Here is a 15351-nt window from a genome sequence, read left to right on the forward strand (position 1 = left end):
GGCAAACCTGAACCGTGCCGAGCGCCTTTGTTTGATCAGATTGTTCCATCTCTCTTGCCAAAGCAAAACTGCCATTAAGCCCATTAGTTAAAACCGCAATTATAAACAGGTCTTTCCACTTAATTCATTATAAAGCAACGGTTCTAAATTTGACATCCATTAACCATTTTTTATTTATGCCCCCGATCCCTGCCCCCTCCTACCAGCGGCAGCATTTGGTAATGTTGCTCTCGCTAATGGTAGCTTAATCAGTGTTTGTAGGTGTGCAATAAATTTGAGTGAAAATCCATTTTGTTATTAACAGACTTGATTTTGTGTATAGCCTACAAATTTCAGGGGTATGAAAACTTTTTGTGGTGTTTCTTCAGAAAAGAGTCCTGAATTATTTACCGTGTTTTTAATGCAGCCACAAACATGTAGCTCAGGGGTTTCAACACTGTTTTTGTCCCCATAATAGGCTACAAATCAAAATCAGGAATGACGCAAAGAACACCAACAACAAACTGTAACAGTCTACTGCTTAATTTTGATATGAAAATCTGCATGTGAGGTTACACTGTAGGTGGAAAAATATTAACCTATCAACATGACGTCCATACAGTGTGTTTCAACAGTTCAGCCTTAGCTGGAGTTTCACCCTGATGGGGTACCGTTGTACAAAAGGAAGTCTTGTGATTGTCCTCGTGATGTGGCAGTGTCATATGGCTTGTTAGTTTCCAACTGGAGGCGGTACAGACTTCAGTAGATGGTCACTTTATCGCTTCGGTTTAGAAATGAGGTCCATCTTGGAGTGAATTGAATGCTTTTGTGTTCTGTGCAGTGGGGTTGCAGTGACTAACTGCAGGCTTTCAGTTTGGATTGCTTCCATGCAATGACATCATAGCCCTGTGATCGTTATCCGACACCTGTTTCTCAACCTCTTTACGGTAATCTAAGGCTGACCCCACCCCCAAAACGCAGCTCATGACCATCATTGTTTTTTTCTTGGTTTATTATGTGTTGCAGCTATTCACACTTCCATTGTAAAAAGACATCACTTGTAGGTATTCAGTCTTTTTACTGCTGAGTTTAACTGAGCCTGTTCTTGTAACTTTACTGTTTCTCATGCTTTTGTACAGCCTGAAACTCAGTTGCACTTTTTTTTTTAAAAGCACATATACTAATTTGTATGTCCATAATAAAGAAGTTTAACTTTATAGTATGTTCTATAAAGTTTCCTGGTACTCCTGGTTCCTGGTACTAGGGACATTTAATTCTTTCAGACTCCACCTGACGAAACCGGGTCAGTATAATGAATATAGACTAAATGGCAGGTTATTGCTGAATTAGAGGTGATATTTCAGTGGGTGCCATATTAAAAAATGAAAAATGTATTTGAGCTGCAGTATGGTGATTGAATCTAAATGTGTATATTGAAGAAGGGGGCAAAGCTCAAAGTGCAAGCGCGCAGTAAATCAGAGCTGTAGTCATGTCTCCAGTCCATCAGGATTTAAGCAGTCCAGCGCCTCATTTGTCAGACTGAGAAATGACTGCATGTCTTGATTCTTGCACGGCTCCAGAGTTTTGGGTTAGAACCAACCAACAAAATCTTCATGTGCGGAGGGTGGAGAGAGGGGAAAAAAATCCCCATTATGTCATCAAAACTGTGTGTGCTATCCTTGTTCTTGTCTAGAAATTGTCTGAATCCCCATCAGATTCAGATAAAGCTCAAAATTCGTAGCCCCGAAAATTCTGAGACACACTGAATGCCAGCAATCACGGTAACTGTCCTGTATTTGAGTTTGAGTTGAGCCTGAGTCCAGTCTGTGCCTGACAATAGCCAAGAGTTCTACTAGGCGATGCCCAACTGGCCAGAGCGGGTTGCATTCAGTGAGGTACTGTACGGCCTTCCTCGTTGCACGAGGTCTGCCCCCCTCTGGCCGGTCAAGGACCTGCTAGCCGACTCTGGCAGCTGTTCGCGAAGCGCACTGCGCATCTCAGCAGGTGGACCGCAGAGTCAAAGGAACTGGACGCCGGTGTCGCTAGAATCAGAAAGCACACTCGCCAATGCTTCCAAATCGATGGCAGACACTGCGTAACTGCCAGCTGAGCTTCGCCATTTCGAAGGAGGGTGTAGTTTTTTTTTTTTAATTCCTAAAAATAATTTTAAAAACCTTAATACATTTTTAAAGCAAGGGTGTTAAATTATTTTGATTTTTTGAGAATGCTTTTCGGAGGACCATGTCCTGCCACGCCACGCTGGCTGTGACGGAGGACACAAGACCGCTGTGTTCCGCGTAGCGTAGCGTAGCCCGTCTGACAGAGCGGCAGGCCGGCCTCCTGACTAATGCAGGAATGTTGGCGGGCCCCTGGCAGATGGCACTCGGTCTGAGAGCCGCCACAGGAAATGACTTCGTTGGGCGGAGGCGAAAGAGGAAAAAAAGCCCAGTGAATTTAGCGCATTGTTTCACAAGCATCACGAAGGGAAAACAGGAAAATTATGGAAACTCCCCTCAGTCGTTCTCGAGATACATATCAAGAGCAGCACTGACTTTCATTGACGCAGACAAAAGAGGTCTTTTTTAAAAAGCTGTCTTTGTTTTTTCCACTTCAGAAAAAAAAAAACATCTTATTGAGGAGAAACATCTTCAGTTGTAAAGTGCTTAATGTGACCTTGTCACACAATTAGTACTATGCTATTCATTTATTAATTTTCAGTAGTCAGGCGCTTGTATTTCTGTAGTTGTTTATGGGAGGATCATTTTCTGTGAAGTTTAAACGTACTTAAACTATGCAAAAGTATGCAGCTGTGTAGCCTGAAGGAAATTCAAACAATGCAGACTAGCAGTTGGTGTCATGACACCTTTTTAGAAAAGAGACTGCCTGATGCTGGCTTTGTAGCATGCTTATGAAGAAGCCCATTATCACCTGTGCACAAGCGTTTGTGATGAACTCAGAGAGATATCAACACCAGGCATCCAGAAAGCACAGCAACGTACAGAGAAAGTATGGCTCTAGGTAGGAGTTGTGAGAACAACTATGTAATGGCGTACAGTTAAAACCGAAGTTTTTTAAGGAGAGATGACAGTCCACCCTCCTCTTGTATTTTTATTTTTTGCTTTATTCAGAGAGAGATAAAGCAGAGAGGGTAACAGAGAAGGGACCACAGGTCAGAATCCTATACAGGGGAATCATATTTGGCTGAAGAGTTGGCCATCCTACTGTGACACATCAGCTGAATTGCATAGACAAAGCAGACTTTTCCTGTTGCGTTCCGTATTTGTGGCATGTATACGTTCACAGTATTTTCTTTCATGTCACTTATTCCATTGTAATATCGATGTTTCGTTCTTCAGATCTTTTTATTCATGATTTTCTAATGCAGAACACGGGCTGAAATGCGGTGCTGAGCGGACGTTTGTTTCGCGCGACTAAATTCCAGCGGACGAATGGCGCAAAGGACACTTTTCGGCCATTGCAGAAGAGCGGTTTTTTAGAGCGTCCCCAGCTGCGCGTGCTTTCCAAAGCCGCACAAAGGAGGGGAATGGCTCTCGTCGATTCAACGTGACACGGCCGCTGTCAGAAATAGCACAGTGAAGCCTGACAGCTGCGTCTGCAATCGTTCGAAGGTCCCGAATTTGGCGCGATGCGTATGCGCAAGCTTCACATGACAAAGTGACGCAGTGTCTGTGGACAGCAGGGACTGGTGACCTCCGTGGGTGGAGCTCACCTGGTGGAATCGTGTTTATTAATCACGATTCTCTCACTTTTTTCAGTACTGTTTCATCATAGTAGTTTTCACAACAATTTTTTACATTAAATTTTTAATTAACATAGTAACAGGTTTTATTTCAAAATGGCTTTTTTTTTAAAAAGACTACCTTTATTTCATAGTGGTTCTTCCAAATAGCACATTCTGAGTCACTTTTTTCCACTTCATGGCAATACTTTTCATTTCATGACACTTTCATTTTGTGGTGCTGTCATCTATCTGTATTACGAGTGGAGCTGAGCCTATTCAGTGATTGGCTAATTCTTGGCGATTCATTACTTTGTCTGGATCTGTCAGTACTTTTTTAGAGCCGGATTACCTGCTAGCAAACTTGTCTGGCAAAGTTATGCTAGCTTTCAGGCTTTTCAACTCATCAGCATTGTTCTGAGATGGATGCAATGCTCAATCAGTGATTCCCAGTTAATCAGGAAAAATCACAGCTCTCTTTCTCTCAGTCTCTGACCTCACATACTCCTGTTCCGTTTCCACAGGCAACGGCTTCTTAAACCCGCGGGGTTCCCCTGGACTCCTGAGTGTACACAGCGGGAATGGGCTGGGGAAAGGGATCCCCAACAAGTCTCCACCGCCACCCGGGGGCAACCTGGGCATCGGCAGCCGCAAACCCGACCTGAGGGTGGTCATTCCTCCATCCAGCAAGGGCATGATGCCTCCTCTGGTGAGTCCCCCCCCCATAATCACCAATATGCAGTGTGGATGCTCTCCACCCCCCCCCCCCCCACCCATTCTGTTTCCATGGGCAGCGAGCACTTGACCCCGCCTCTTTCCTACTACAATTGCTCATGGGAAAATGGCAGTGCTAGTCCACTGTAGTACGTGTGTGTTGTCACCCCACCTTCACCAACTGCCCCTCACACCCGCCCCTGAAACCTATCCTCCTGCCCCGTCTCCGAGAGTGACCAGCAAGTAGCCACGCCTTTTTCCTATGTCTCCATCACAGTATTTATTTTAGTGTTTGCACCCGACCCTCCATACCCACCCAAAAAAAAGGAACAATAACAAGCCCGTGCCAGGACAGTTCTGATTGTGGAGGATGTATGCAGCCTCTCCGGGTCTGTTGCTGTAGGTCTTCAGGCTTTGTTCTAATCAGCAGCACGCAGCCCAGGAGGAAAGTCCAGAGCTCATTGTGGTGGGAGAGGCCCTCGAACTGAGCCAAGAAACACAGAAACGCTGGACAAACATGGCGCCGCGGCGGGCCTCTATCTCTGCAGCCCAGGTGTTCTGGCAGCCAATTACTCACATTCAAATTAGAGGGTGTCTCTAATTATTATAATTAAAGCGGGAAAGAGTCCTGACCACACTCTGCACCTGAGGCAACCCGAGACCGTCATCGCCATAAATCAAAAATCAGACAGGGTGGCGAGAGAGAAACACGCGTGCACACACACACGCACACACACACACACAAGCATCCACGCGTGCATGCACACACACACGCAAGCATCCACGCGTGCTCGCATGCACAGACACACACACACACAAGTGTCCACACGTGCATGCACACACAGTCAGACGGACTCAAACACACTCATACCACACACACTCACCTTAGCAGATGGTCAGCTTCTTTCAGCTTGCATGCCGCTGCAGCCTAGCTGTACTGTTTTTGGTAAATATTAGCTGCTCCACCGCTGAGTAACCATGGCAAAATTTGAGATCACATCCTGGTCAAAATCGGACAAAAAGGTAAGATCAGGCTACTACTAGGCGTGAGTATAACTGTAACTTTGACTGTGAAGCATGCAAACTTGCAGATTCCCAACAATTTCTATGTTAAATATGTTCATGATTCCAAACATGTAAAATAACAATTTTGCCCTGCGTATTGGTAAAGACAGGTGTTTCTTTTAAAATCATCAGTAATCTGTTGGGGGAGTTGTACTGCTCTCTAAAGGGTTAAAGTATAACCAGTGTGACACGGATCTGGTGTGCGCCACCGCAGCCGGCAGCGTCAGATCTCATTCATTCTTCGAGGCCAGACAAATACGGCTGCGCAGTACTGTTCGACAGACCAGTGATTGCTCAGCCTGGCCTGTCATTAGGCCGTAGCCCAATAAAATGCAGTCACATCCTGCAGTGACAGGAATGACATGGAAAGTCTGGGTAATCAAGGCCGATAACATCTATCTGCTCGCGCTTGTTTTGGCGGTCTGTCTTTATTCCCGGTCTTGCGCTGGTCTCAGGATATCCTGCATGGGGGGGGGGGTGATGGGGGATGGCTTGGGGGGGGGGGGGGCACGCCCCTACTGAGTGTTTCTGCCTATGCAGCAGTGTTGATGTCCCACCCCATGTCCGTGTAATCGGGTGGTTCGGTTTTGTCTGATCTCTTTAAGTTGTAGCCCCCCCCCCCCCCCCCCCATTTCCAATTAAAGTAAGTGGTGTTCCCTACAAATGAGCGGGAGAGACTCCAGGATTAATAACATTATCAGGCTCACTGTTAAATGTATTGACAAACCTCCCGATGAGAAGGGCCTCAGTACCATCAGTTTATCAGCTCATGCTGTGAGACACACGTGTACATACACACGGGCTTCACACACACACACACACACACACACACACACACCTGCACACACACATACTACACGCTGTCCAATGTTCTGCGCGGATACACATTCACGCTCATATGCACAAGCATGCATGCAAACACACTCACACACTCACCTGGCCTACACACACACACACACACACACAACACTCTCCCCCACTTGTCCAGGTGCCTGTTTGATCCCTGACCCCATTACCTCATTGTTTGTCTTCAGGTCTAATTATGTGTAATGACCACCCTTATGTGGGCTTATGAGGTCGTGACCTCCAGGATGCAAGTCACTCTACTTGAGTCTCCCCTTGAGTTTCAGTAAAGCTTTTGAGAAGTGATGTCATGGCTACTCATTCAGTGTAAGTGTGAAGGCCAGGTACAGTTATGGTGTGTTCTCAGCCTGTTGCCAAAACGTATGCTTCATTCCTTTCAGAGGAGCAAATTCGCTGCAATGTGGTATCCTAATGTGAGAGCCAATAGGGAAGCAGGGTCCTAAAATAAAAGCCAGTAGGGAAACGGGGTCCTAAAATGAGAGCCAATAGGAAAGTAGAGTAATTACCTTTTTAACATGGCCATCTTCTCTTCTTTTATTTTGTGGTGGGCAGTCAGAGGAGGAGGAGATGGAGCTGGTGAGTCTGGAGGAATGCCTGGACAATTAAAAAAATGCCTGAAAATGCCTGTTTTCAAACATAATAGCGTAACACCCACTGACAATGAAAACATTCCTGGATAAAAACAGAGCTTGAACTGGAATGGGTAAAAGTCGTTGAGCTGCTTCTGAAGATAAGCAAGCAAGCAAGAAAGAAAGAAAGAAAGAAAAACCAGAGTTCCAGCACTGTGCTTATCCTCTGCATCACAATGCATGCTGGTTGGCAGCTTCTTGCTGGGTGGAGCCTCATCATGCCACAGCCAATGGCAGTCACACTGACCAGTGCTTCCTCTCACCCCAGCCAATGGCGGTCACACTGACCAGTGCTTCCTCCCACCTCAGTCAATGGCAGCTATGTTTGGTGGCGTCCACTTGCGTGCAAGTTAAATCGAATGCAACCAAAACAACTTCAGGGGCAGTTTGTGGCCTTGAAACAGAATCAATACCCACATTCATCTCACAGTTACAGTCATTTTTTATATTATTAATTTATTATATTATTAATTACAAGCATTGTGTGAATAATTTTGGAAGGCATGGTATACACACACACACAAACATGCATGTGTGTGTCAGTGTGTGTATACCATGCTCTCCAAAATGATTTGCACCCTTGGTAAAGATGAGCAAAGAAGGTTTTATGAAATTGTCAAGGCAGGTGATGTCCTATATCATATGTTAATTAAATGGGAAAGTTATAGTGTTTTATATAAATGCAGTTGTTTTGTTTTTTTCCAAAAAGATGTAACAATGAACGTATTTGTGTATTAATAAGCAAGTATTTGTGGATCCTCCATTCACAATGATAACACCCCTTATGTTCTATACTGTTTTATGAGATTGGTGAACTTATTAGAGGAGATCTTTGACCATTTCTCCGTGCAGAATTTCTCAAGATCCTTCAGATCCTCTGGTCTATGTTTGTAGCCTGTCCTCTTCAATTCGAACCACAAATTTTTGATTGGGTTGAAGCCTAGAGACTGAGATGGCCAATGCTTGGTTGATTTTGAGATGTGCCTGGAATAACTGTCTTACTGAACGATCCATTTGTGGCCAAGTTTGAGCTTCCTGGCTGATGGAACCAGGTTTTTGTTTGAAATGTCTTGGTACTTGGTTGAGTATAAGGCATTTTGGAACTACTACAAGTACCTGGAGTATGACCAGGTACATGCTAGAGGTATTGTGTCCTTTTCAACAAAGGCATCCTTCCTCCAGCCCTCAACTGGTTTGCATGGCCAAAATCTCAGTTTTGGTCTCATCTGCCCAAAACACTCGATTCCAACTGAATTTCCAATGCTGTTTAGTCAAATCCACATTTTTTTGTTGTTTCCCCTCAATAGAGGCTTTCTTTCTGGAAACCTGTCCAAAAAGCCTATTGGCACAGAGGCACCATCTGATAGACTTTGTGTCATCAAGATGCAACCAAGTTTTGAAGATCTCCATCTGTGTTGCCTTGAACTTTTCTTAGCTTTGTAAACCATCTGTCTCACTGTGTGTGGAGGCAAGATGGACTTGCATCCTTTTAACCGGCATGCTTACTGGAGGTTTACCAGTGGAATAGTGGTTTTGAACTTCTTAGTTATTTATGTGATAGTAGGATCAATATGTTTTTTGTCTTTCCCATGATGATGGATAACACATGCCTTTTACTTGTGTTACCTTATTTTGATACCCCAGTGAAACAGTACAGTGCCCTAAGACTGAGATGAACATAAAGTAGCATGTCAATGTAGATTTAGTTTTGTTGAATTTTTAAAAAATCATTAGGGGTTTCAATAATTGTGACAGACATTCATGAGAAAAATACTTGTGAAACTAAAATCTGAGCATTGTATTAGTATAATATAATATGATACAGATTATAAGATTTGAGAATACAGTACTCATTATGTGTATTAATTGTTTTATACATCCTTCTTTGCTTATTTTTTATCAAGGGAGGGCACCATATACTATATATCATATTATATTTTAAAAAAGATGCTTCAGATAAAAATTGTATTGGGCTCTTGCCGATCGGCCTACTTCCTGACGGGTCAGAAGTCTTGCAGGGAGCTTTGTTTACTTACCGCTAGGAAGGGGAGCGCTGACAGCCCACATTTCTCTGCTCTCTCAAGACTCACATAATCATTTCTTTACTGCTTTATGGCCACTTTACGGTTCAGGTATAAATTAATCCGGCCGGAGACAGAGTCCTCTTTCATATTGGCATGTGTGTGAAGAGCGGCATCATTCACCTGCCGTAACGGAGCAAAAACAATACAAATCTTGTGCACAGAGAGTGCTCACGGTTCAGTGAGCTTTACTTAGGATGTAATTCTGCTTTTTAGCACTGGCAGTGTTCTGCTCAGGAACAATCAGTAAAAAGTAGATACAAAAATAAAATAAAATAAAGTGGATGACTTCATTCTGAATGATGTCATCCACGGAGAGACTGGGCTGGATGATGTCATTTGGTTACAGAATGTGAAAACCATGGGGTGGGGGTGGGGGTATTTGTATGCTTGTGTGTACTTGTGCCTGTGTGTGTGTGTGTGTGTGTGTGTGTGTGTGTGTGTGTGAGAGAGAGTGTGTGTTTATGTGTTTCTGTGTGAGAGAGCACATGTTCATGAATTCATATGTGTGTGTGTGTGTGTGTGTGAGAATATGTATGCATACCTTTCGTATAACTGAGACGTAGTCAGTCTGATGATCTTTAATACATTCTGGCCACATTAGTGCTGGCAGAGTGACATTTCATGAACCCATAATGGGTTGTCAATCACTCACTTAAACCAATGGAATAATTTTGCTCCCTACAGAATTGTCATAATTGGTCCAAATGAGCGAGCCGCTTATAGGACGTGGTGGCTCCACCCATTGTTGATCTCATGAAGCCTCACTCTCCCATCACACCACTGTCTGATCGCTTCTGAGAGGTGAAGAGAGATGAAATGCTGATATATTGATCCTATCTGAATATCAGTATCCGAACAAACACATTAAGGACTGACTTGTTTTAAGCTGCGGTCACTGTAATAGAGCCAGAGTCTGAGAAGTTAGCAAATTCCAAGATTGTACTCTATATTGTAGTTAGATAAGTGCTTTCAGTAGTGTCCTGTTTTAGAAGAGAATTCCAGCCCTGCTGCTGCTGCTGCAACAGAACTGTTTTTTTAAATTTGATCTTCTTTTTGTTCGACCAAGTAGGTCAACTGAGAACTCAGTTCTCTTTTGCGGTGATGACCTGGGGAATTACAGTCGGTAGGGAATGCGAAGAATTGTCTACCCAGACAGATGTAGGGTGTTTGTGTGGCTAGACCTTAAGAGCCAGGATTTGTGAGGCTGCAGTGATTCTGCTGGTCTCTGTTGTCTCTGAGAACTCCTCGTTTGGACCGACCATTCCTCAACTGCGGTTGAAGCTGGTTCGGTGTTGGCACTCCGTTAACCCTCCGCTGCTTTGTCTTGCTCGGTTTTGGTGTGCTGTGACTGACCCCTGACTGACCACTGACTGACCGCGTCAGTGCATGTGCGCCTCCCAAGGTAGCAAGCAGTTTAAACCCTCTGTCCAGTCTGAAAATCCGGTCTGTGCTGTATTTTCAGTTTTTATTTCTTTGAAATTTTCTTGGTTTGTCAGTGGGAGTTTTATTACCAGAGAAAGAGTGCTTCTGTTGAAAGTTGTAATGTAAGAATGAACTATCTCTCTAATAGCTCCTGACAGAGACAGAGATGTCTTTTTTCAGTCATCTAAGTGCACAGACTGGATTTAAACAATCCATATTAAACAGCAGCTACATTTATTATCCAGCTATAATCTCAGCATTGAGATTATTCTCTCTGTTTTGAAATCCCCTCTGTAATCATATCATTCTTTATTCATGCATTGGGGATTTTACTGGACATATCTATTGCATAAAATAGTTGTTTAATTGGGGGTTAAAAAAACCCCTGCTCAAGCATATTTTCAGATTAGTTTTGCTTTCAGTCTTACCTCAGTGTCCCTTAAATCTTTTAGCATTCAAAAGAATTAACCCGGGGAAGAATAGCTTTCTCTCATGAAGCAACAGCACCAGTGAGTGGCAAAGGAGAGGATTGCACTAAAAACAGCCCATCTGCTTTTTTTGTTCCTTCTCCAGGCTGTCTCTGGGAAAAATCAGACGCAAACTGACCTTTAATTTTTACTGGGCCAAGCATGCAGTCTAGTAAATCTGTGCAAGTTTTATTGCATTTTTGAATAACACTCAAGTCATGCAGTTCTAATGTGTTTATTGTCACTTCCAGAAATATTATGGATAGTTCATTGTTCTTTGGTCTTTGTTTCTGAGTAATGAACCACATACCTGGGGAAACTAAGGTCATAACAACTAACATTTGACTGTTACTAAATTTTTACCATGGTGTCAGCCTTTTTCTTATATATGTGCGCGCACACACACACACACAAAAACAACACACACACACACACACACACACACCACACACACAATGGAGTGTGAGGTGATGGCCCTCTGTCGCATTGATTTGTGGGAAGATGCTTTAAGGTGGTGGAAGATCACCGAGCTCAAGAGTTCGAGAGTTTTGCTTTTTTTAAAAATTTAAATCAATTATAAACTTAAGCTTTTATTTCCCCCCTTTAAACTTAAGTTTTTATCTAAGCTTTTATAAATCTATTTTATTTTATCTTATTATTTTACTGCTCTATATTTTTTTGATTTTCTATCTTATTTCTGAGTATGTTTTCGTTTACCCCATTGTGTGCTTTTATTTTTAATTTTTAGTCCTTTTATTTTTTACTTTAAAAACTTTCCCCAACATGGACATTTTATTTATATATGTCTTATTTATCATTAATTTATACTCTTTGTTTTGCTTATAATATATTTGTTTATTTATTTGTTTATTTATAATTAACTGCTGAAGTCTGAATAGCTTACCCCACAAAGTTTAAGGAGGCTGAGGATATTGAGAAGGAGGCTGCTAGTAGCTGCTCGAACTGTCTTGGAACTGGAAGGCCAGATGCATCAGATCAGAGAAGATGAACAGCCTGTTGATTCCCTTGTGGTCGAGGCTCATGGCGTTTGCTGAAGCTGGGGGCTACCGCTCCATGGCCCAGTCCTAAGGATGCCCCAGCTCAGGTGGACGCACATGGTGGAGTTAAGCTGGGAGCGAGGCTCAAGACCCCAGCATGCTCTACACCGCTTGGCGTGCAGCCTTGGACTGTAGGCTAGTTTGGGGTGGAAATCGAGCTGGGAGGCGCTCCTCACTTCTCCCTCCAGCAAGTGATCTTCAGCTTAACAGCTGATATCAGGCACTGGAGAAACGAAATGTTTCCAGACCTCTCTGTCCACCGGCCCTTGGCCAGGGTGAAGCACCCTCTCTTTCTCCTCTTCTCTGTTGGGCCAAGGACACTCAGGCTGTGGGAGCAAGGCAGTCGCCTCACCGGGGGCTTAAACACTGTACCTCGCTCCTCTAATGGATCCCAGCAGCCTAGGTGGACAACTTGTGAGGATCGTCCCTACCGTGCTTGCGGTGGGCTTATCTGTGGTTTGGGAAATCTTGGTCCCTCCAGCACATACTTTTTGCTTTCCAGGTGCCTGAGTCCAAAACATTCTGCATCCACTATAGTTATCCATGTGGACTCAAACGACATCCAGACTTCAGCAATCCGAGAAACTCAAGGAGAATTGTGTTACTCTTGTCGATACTCTCCTGGATTCCGGTAAACAGTGCATCACCTCTGGCCCCCTGCCTGCCCCTTGCTTCGGTGATGTTAAGTTCAGTCGATTATGCCAATGTTACGTCCGACTAAATGGATATTGCGGCCTTCTGTTCTGTATTGTTGTGCTGAATCCGTACCATCTGCTGCCAACAAGTTACAAAATTCTTCCGTTACTCTTCAAGAGCGTCTTGCTAATCGTAAACTTGTTCTGAACACAGATGAAACAAAATTTTTGTTCTCTGGAGTGAAAAAATTGATTATAGTTTTGTTTCCAAATGTATTCTTTAAATGGAACTACAATCGAGAGAGTCCCCCATTACAAATACATATCTAGGCATTGGATAGATGACAAACTTAACCCAAGCATTCATGTAGATAATCCTGCTAGCAAATTAAGGTCAAAATTGGGCTTTATTTATAGAAATAAAATATCCTTTCCAATATACTTTTTCTGAAAGAGAGTAATTGAGGCAGTTTTTCTCTCAGTTTTAGACTATGGAGACATTATTTACTGGAGTACATCCATTACTACTCTAAAGCCATTTGATGCCATTTACCACTCTGCTGTAAGATTAGTTAGAGGTGATAAATTTGGCTCACATCAGTGTCTTTATGAAAAGGTTGGCTGGCCCTCTGTGAGACTGTGATCACTACTGCTGTTTTAATCTATAAAGCCCTGCTGGGTAGGCTACCATCTTATCTGTCTTCGCTTTTGAATTGGAACACTGGAAGTTATCACACACACTCGCAAGACCGGCTTGTACTCCTGGTCCCCAAGACAAAGACTGTCCTTGGACAGACTGCTTTTTGCTTTTATGCCCCTCATATTTAGAAAAATTTGCAATGGGGGCTATGTAGAAAAAGTGCTGTAATTTCTACATGGTGAAATCAGAACATATAAAAATGCCATTTAATAAAATCTGAGAATGTGCATTTTACCCACCTGTGAATTGTTTGATTACAAATTTGAAATTGTGGAGGACAGAGAAAGAAAGAAAATTTGTCTAGAAGAAATAATCTAGAAAGAAAATATGTCTTTGTCCCAAACATTATGGAGCTCATATTAGCACAACTATATCTTAACACAGTTAACAGTTCTCATGGACTGTAATTTCATTATCAAGTAATGCGTTATACAGGCTGAGCTCAAATGGTGTTGGAACACTTTATCTCTGGAAGCCATTATCCTGTAATCCCATGTTTGGTTGCTCCATTATGTGTATGTGAACGAGAAAGAGACAAAGCCAAAGAGAGAGCTAGAAAATGAGTAAGCATGTGTGTATGCGTAGCAGTGTGTGTGTGTGTGTGTGTGTGTGTGTGCGTGTGCATGTGTGTGCGTGCGTGCGCGTGAGCATGAGTTCATTTTTGTGCGTATACAGTATGTGCTCATGTGTATGCGCAAATGTATTTATGTATGTACATATGTGTGAGCGTCTTTGCATGTGCATGTGTGTGCACATGTGTAAGTGCACATGTGTGTGGGCTCACAGTGTTGGACCCTCTCTTCTGTTCATTGCAGAACACCCAGAGGATAAGCAGCTCCCAGTCCCTGGCCACGCCCGTGGTTTCAGTGGCCACGCCCAGCCTGCCCCCGCAAGGCCTGGTATACTCAGCCATGCCCACTGCGTACAACACCGGTGAGTCCTCATTCCGTCACCATACCTCCACTAGTAAGCGCTCATTCCGCCCACCATACCACTGTTCGTGAGCACTCTTCCCACCATACCTGTGAAACTGTGTGCCGACCATGGGGTGACCGCAAGCTGACCATGAGGAGGCGGCGAAATGACTGCAGGTTGAGATTTGGGTAACCGCAGAGTGACAGATGATTGTGGAATGAGTGTAGGTTGACTGTGAGGTACAGATGTACATTAACATTTAAATATTCAAATACTCACAGCAAATCAAAGCTTGGATAATGCAAACGAATAAGGAATATTTCTTCTTAAATTAAGTTCTTATTGTTATTTCTTATTTTGTAGTTGATGATAAAAATGATGTTTGAAACGCACTAATAATGTGGACATTATACCATTATACAAGGGGATGACATTAGAAAAATAACTGATAGGAGGTTGACAAATCCATGTGAGTGTCCTAGCATTGCTAGCACAGTCACAGAGCTACTGCCATCTCAACAGTAATCTCTGACCTCATTTTTCAGACAGGAACATGTAATCCCCCAGCATTCTGTGGTCATTGCAGAGCGAGTCTGCAATATGGTTTCCAATGATATGTTAAAGCTTTATGTGGTAACAGTCCAAACTGAAAACAAATTAATTGACATCTTAAGTTTAGATTACTGCCATTCCATCTTGGTGAAAAGATGCTTCTACACCCGTATCCAAACACTGTTTGTGTAGAGGACGTAAGTTTTTTGCTTTGAGGTGACCATTGGGCATGGTTAACATTCAGTGACTGTTGAGTGACTGGGATGACCGTGGGCTGACCGCTGAGGGATAATGGAGTGAGTTTGGAGTGACCGTGGGATGACCGCTGAGGGATAATGGAGTGAGTTTGGAGTGACCGTGGGGTGACCGTGTTCTGCCTGTGTATTCCAGATTACTCCCTGAGCAGCGCGGAGCTGTCCTCCATCCAGGGCTTCAGCTCTCCCGGCGGCCTCTCTCTGGGCTCAATGTCGGCATGGCAACAGCACCAGCTGGGGCAGGCTGCCCTCAGCTCGCTTGTGTGAGTAGCAC

General features: G+C 43.5%; 1 protein-coding gene across 5 annotated transcripts in view; it reads left to right on the plus strand.

Annotated features, from left to right (window-relative positions):
- Nucleotides 1-15351, plus strand: part of LOC135254966 (myocyte-specific enhancer factor 2A-like) — a 125592-nt gene that overhangs the window by 105066 nt on the left and 5175 nt on the right. For 3 of the 5 annotated variants that reach the window (XM_064335600.1, XM_064335603.1, XM_064335602.1), the window contains 4 exons: nucleotides 4243-4427; nucleotides 6914-6937; nucleotides 14172-14289; nucleotides 15214-15340. In XM_064335600.1, the coding sequence (XP_064191670.1) occupies nucleotides 4243-4427; nucleotides 6914-6937; nucleotides 14172-14289; nucleotides 15214-15340 (454 nt within the window). The remainder of the gene's footprint in view (nucleotides 1-4242; nucleotides 4428-6913; nucleotides 6938-14171; nucleotides 14290-15213; nucleotides 15341-15351) is intronic. The other 2 variants (XM_064335604.1, XM_064335605.1) reach the window with 1 other exon arrangement.

Source organism: Anguilla rostrata, chromosome 5 (genome assembly GCF_018555375.3).
Source record: "Anguilla rostrata isolate EN2019 chromosome 5, ASM1855537v3, whole genome shotgun sequence".
NCBI classification, from domain to species: domain Eukaryota; kingdom Metazoa; phylum Chordata; class Actinopteri; order Anguilliformes; family Anguillidae; genus Anguilla; species Anguilla rostrata.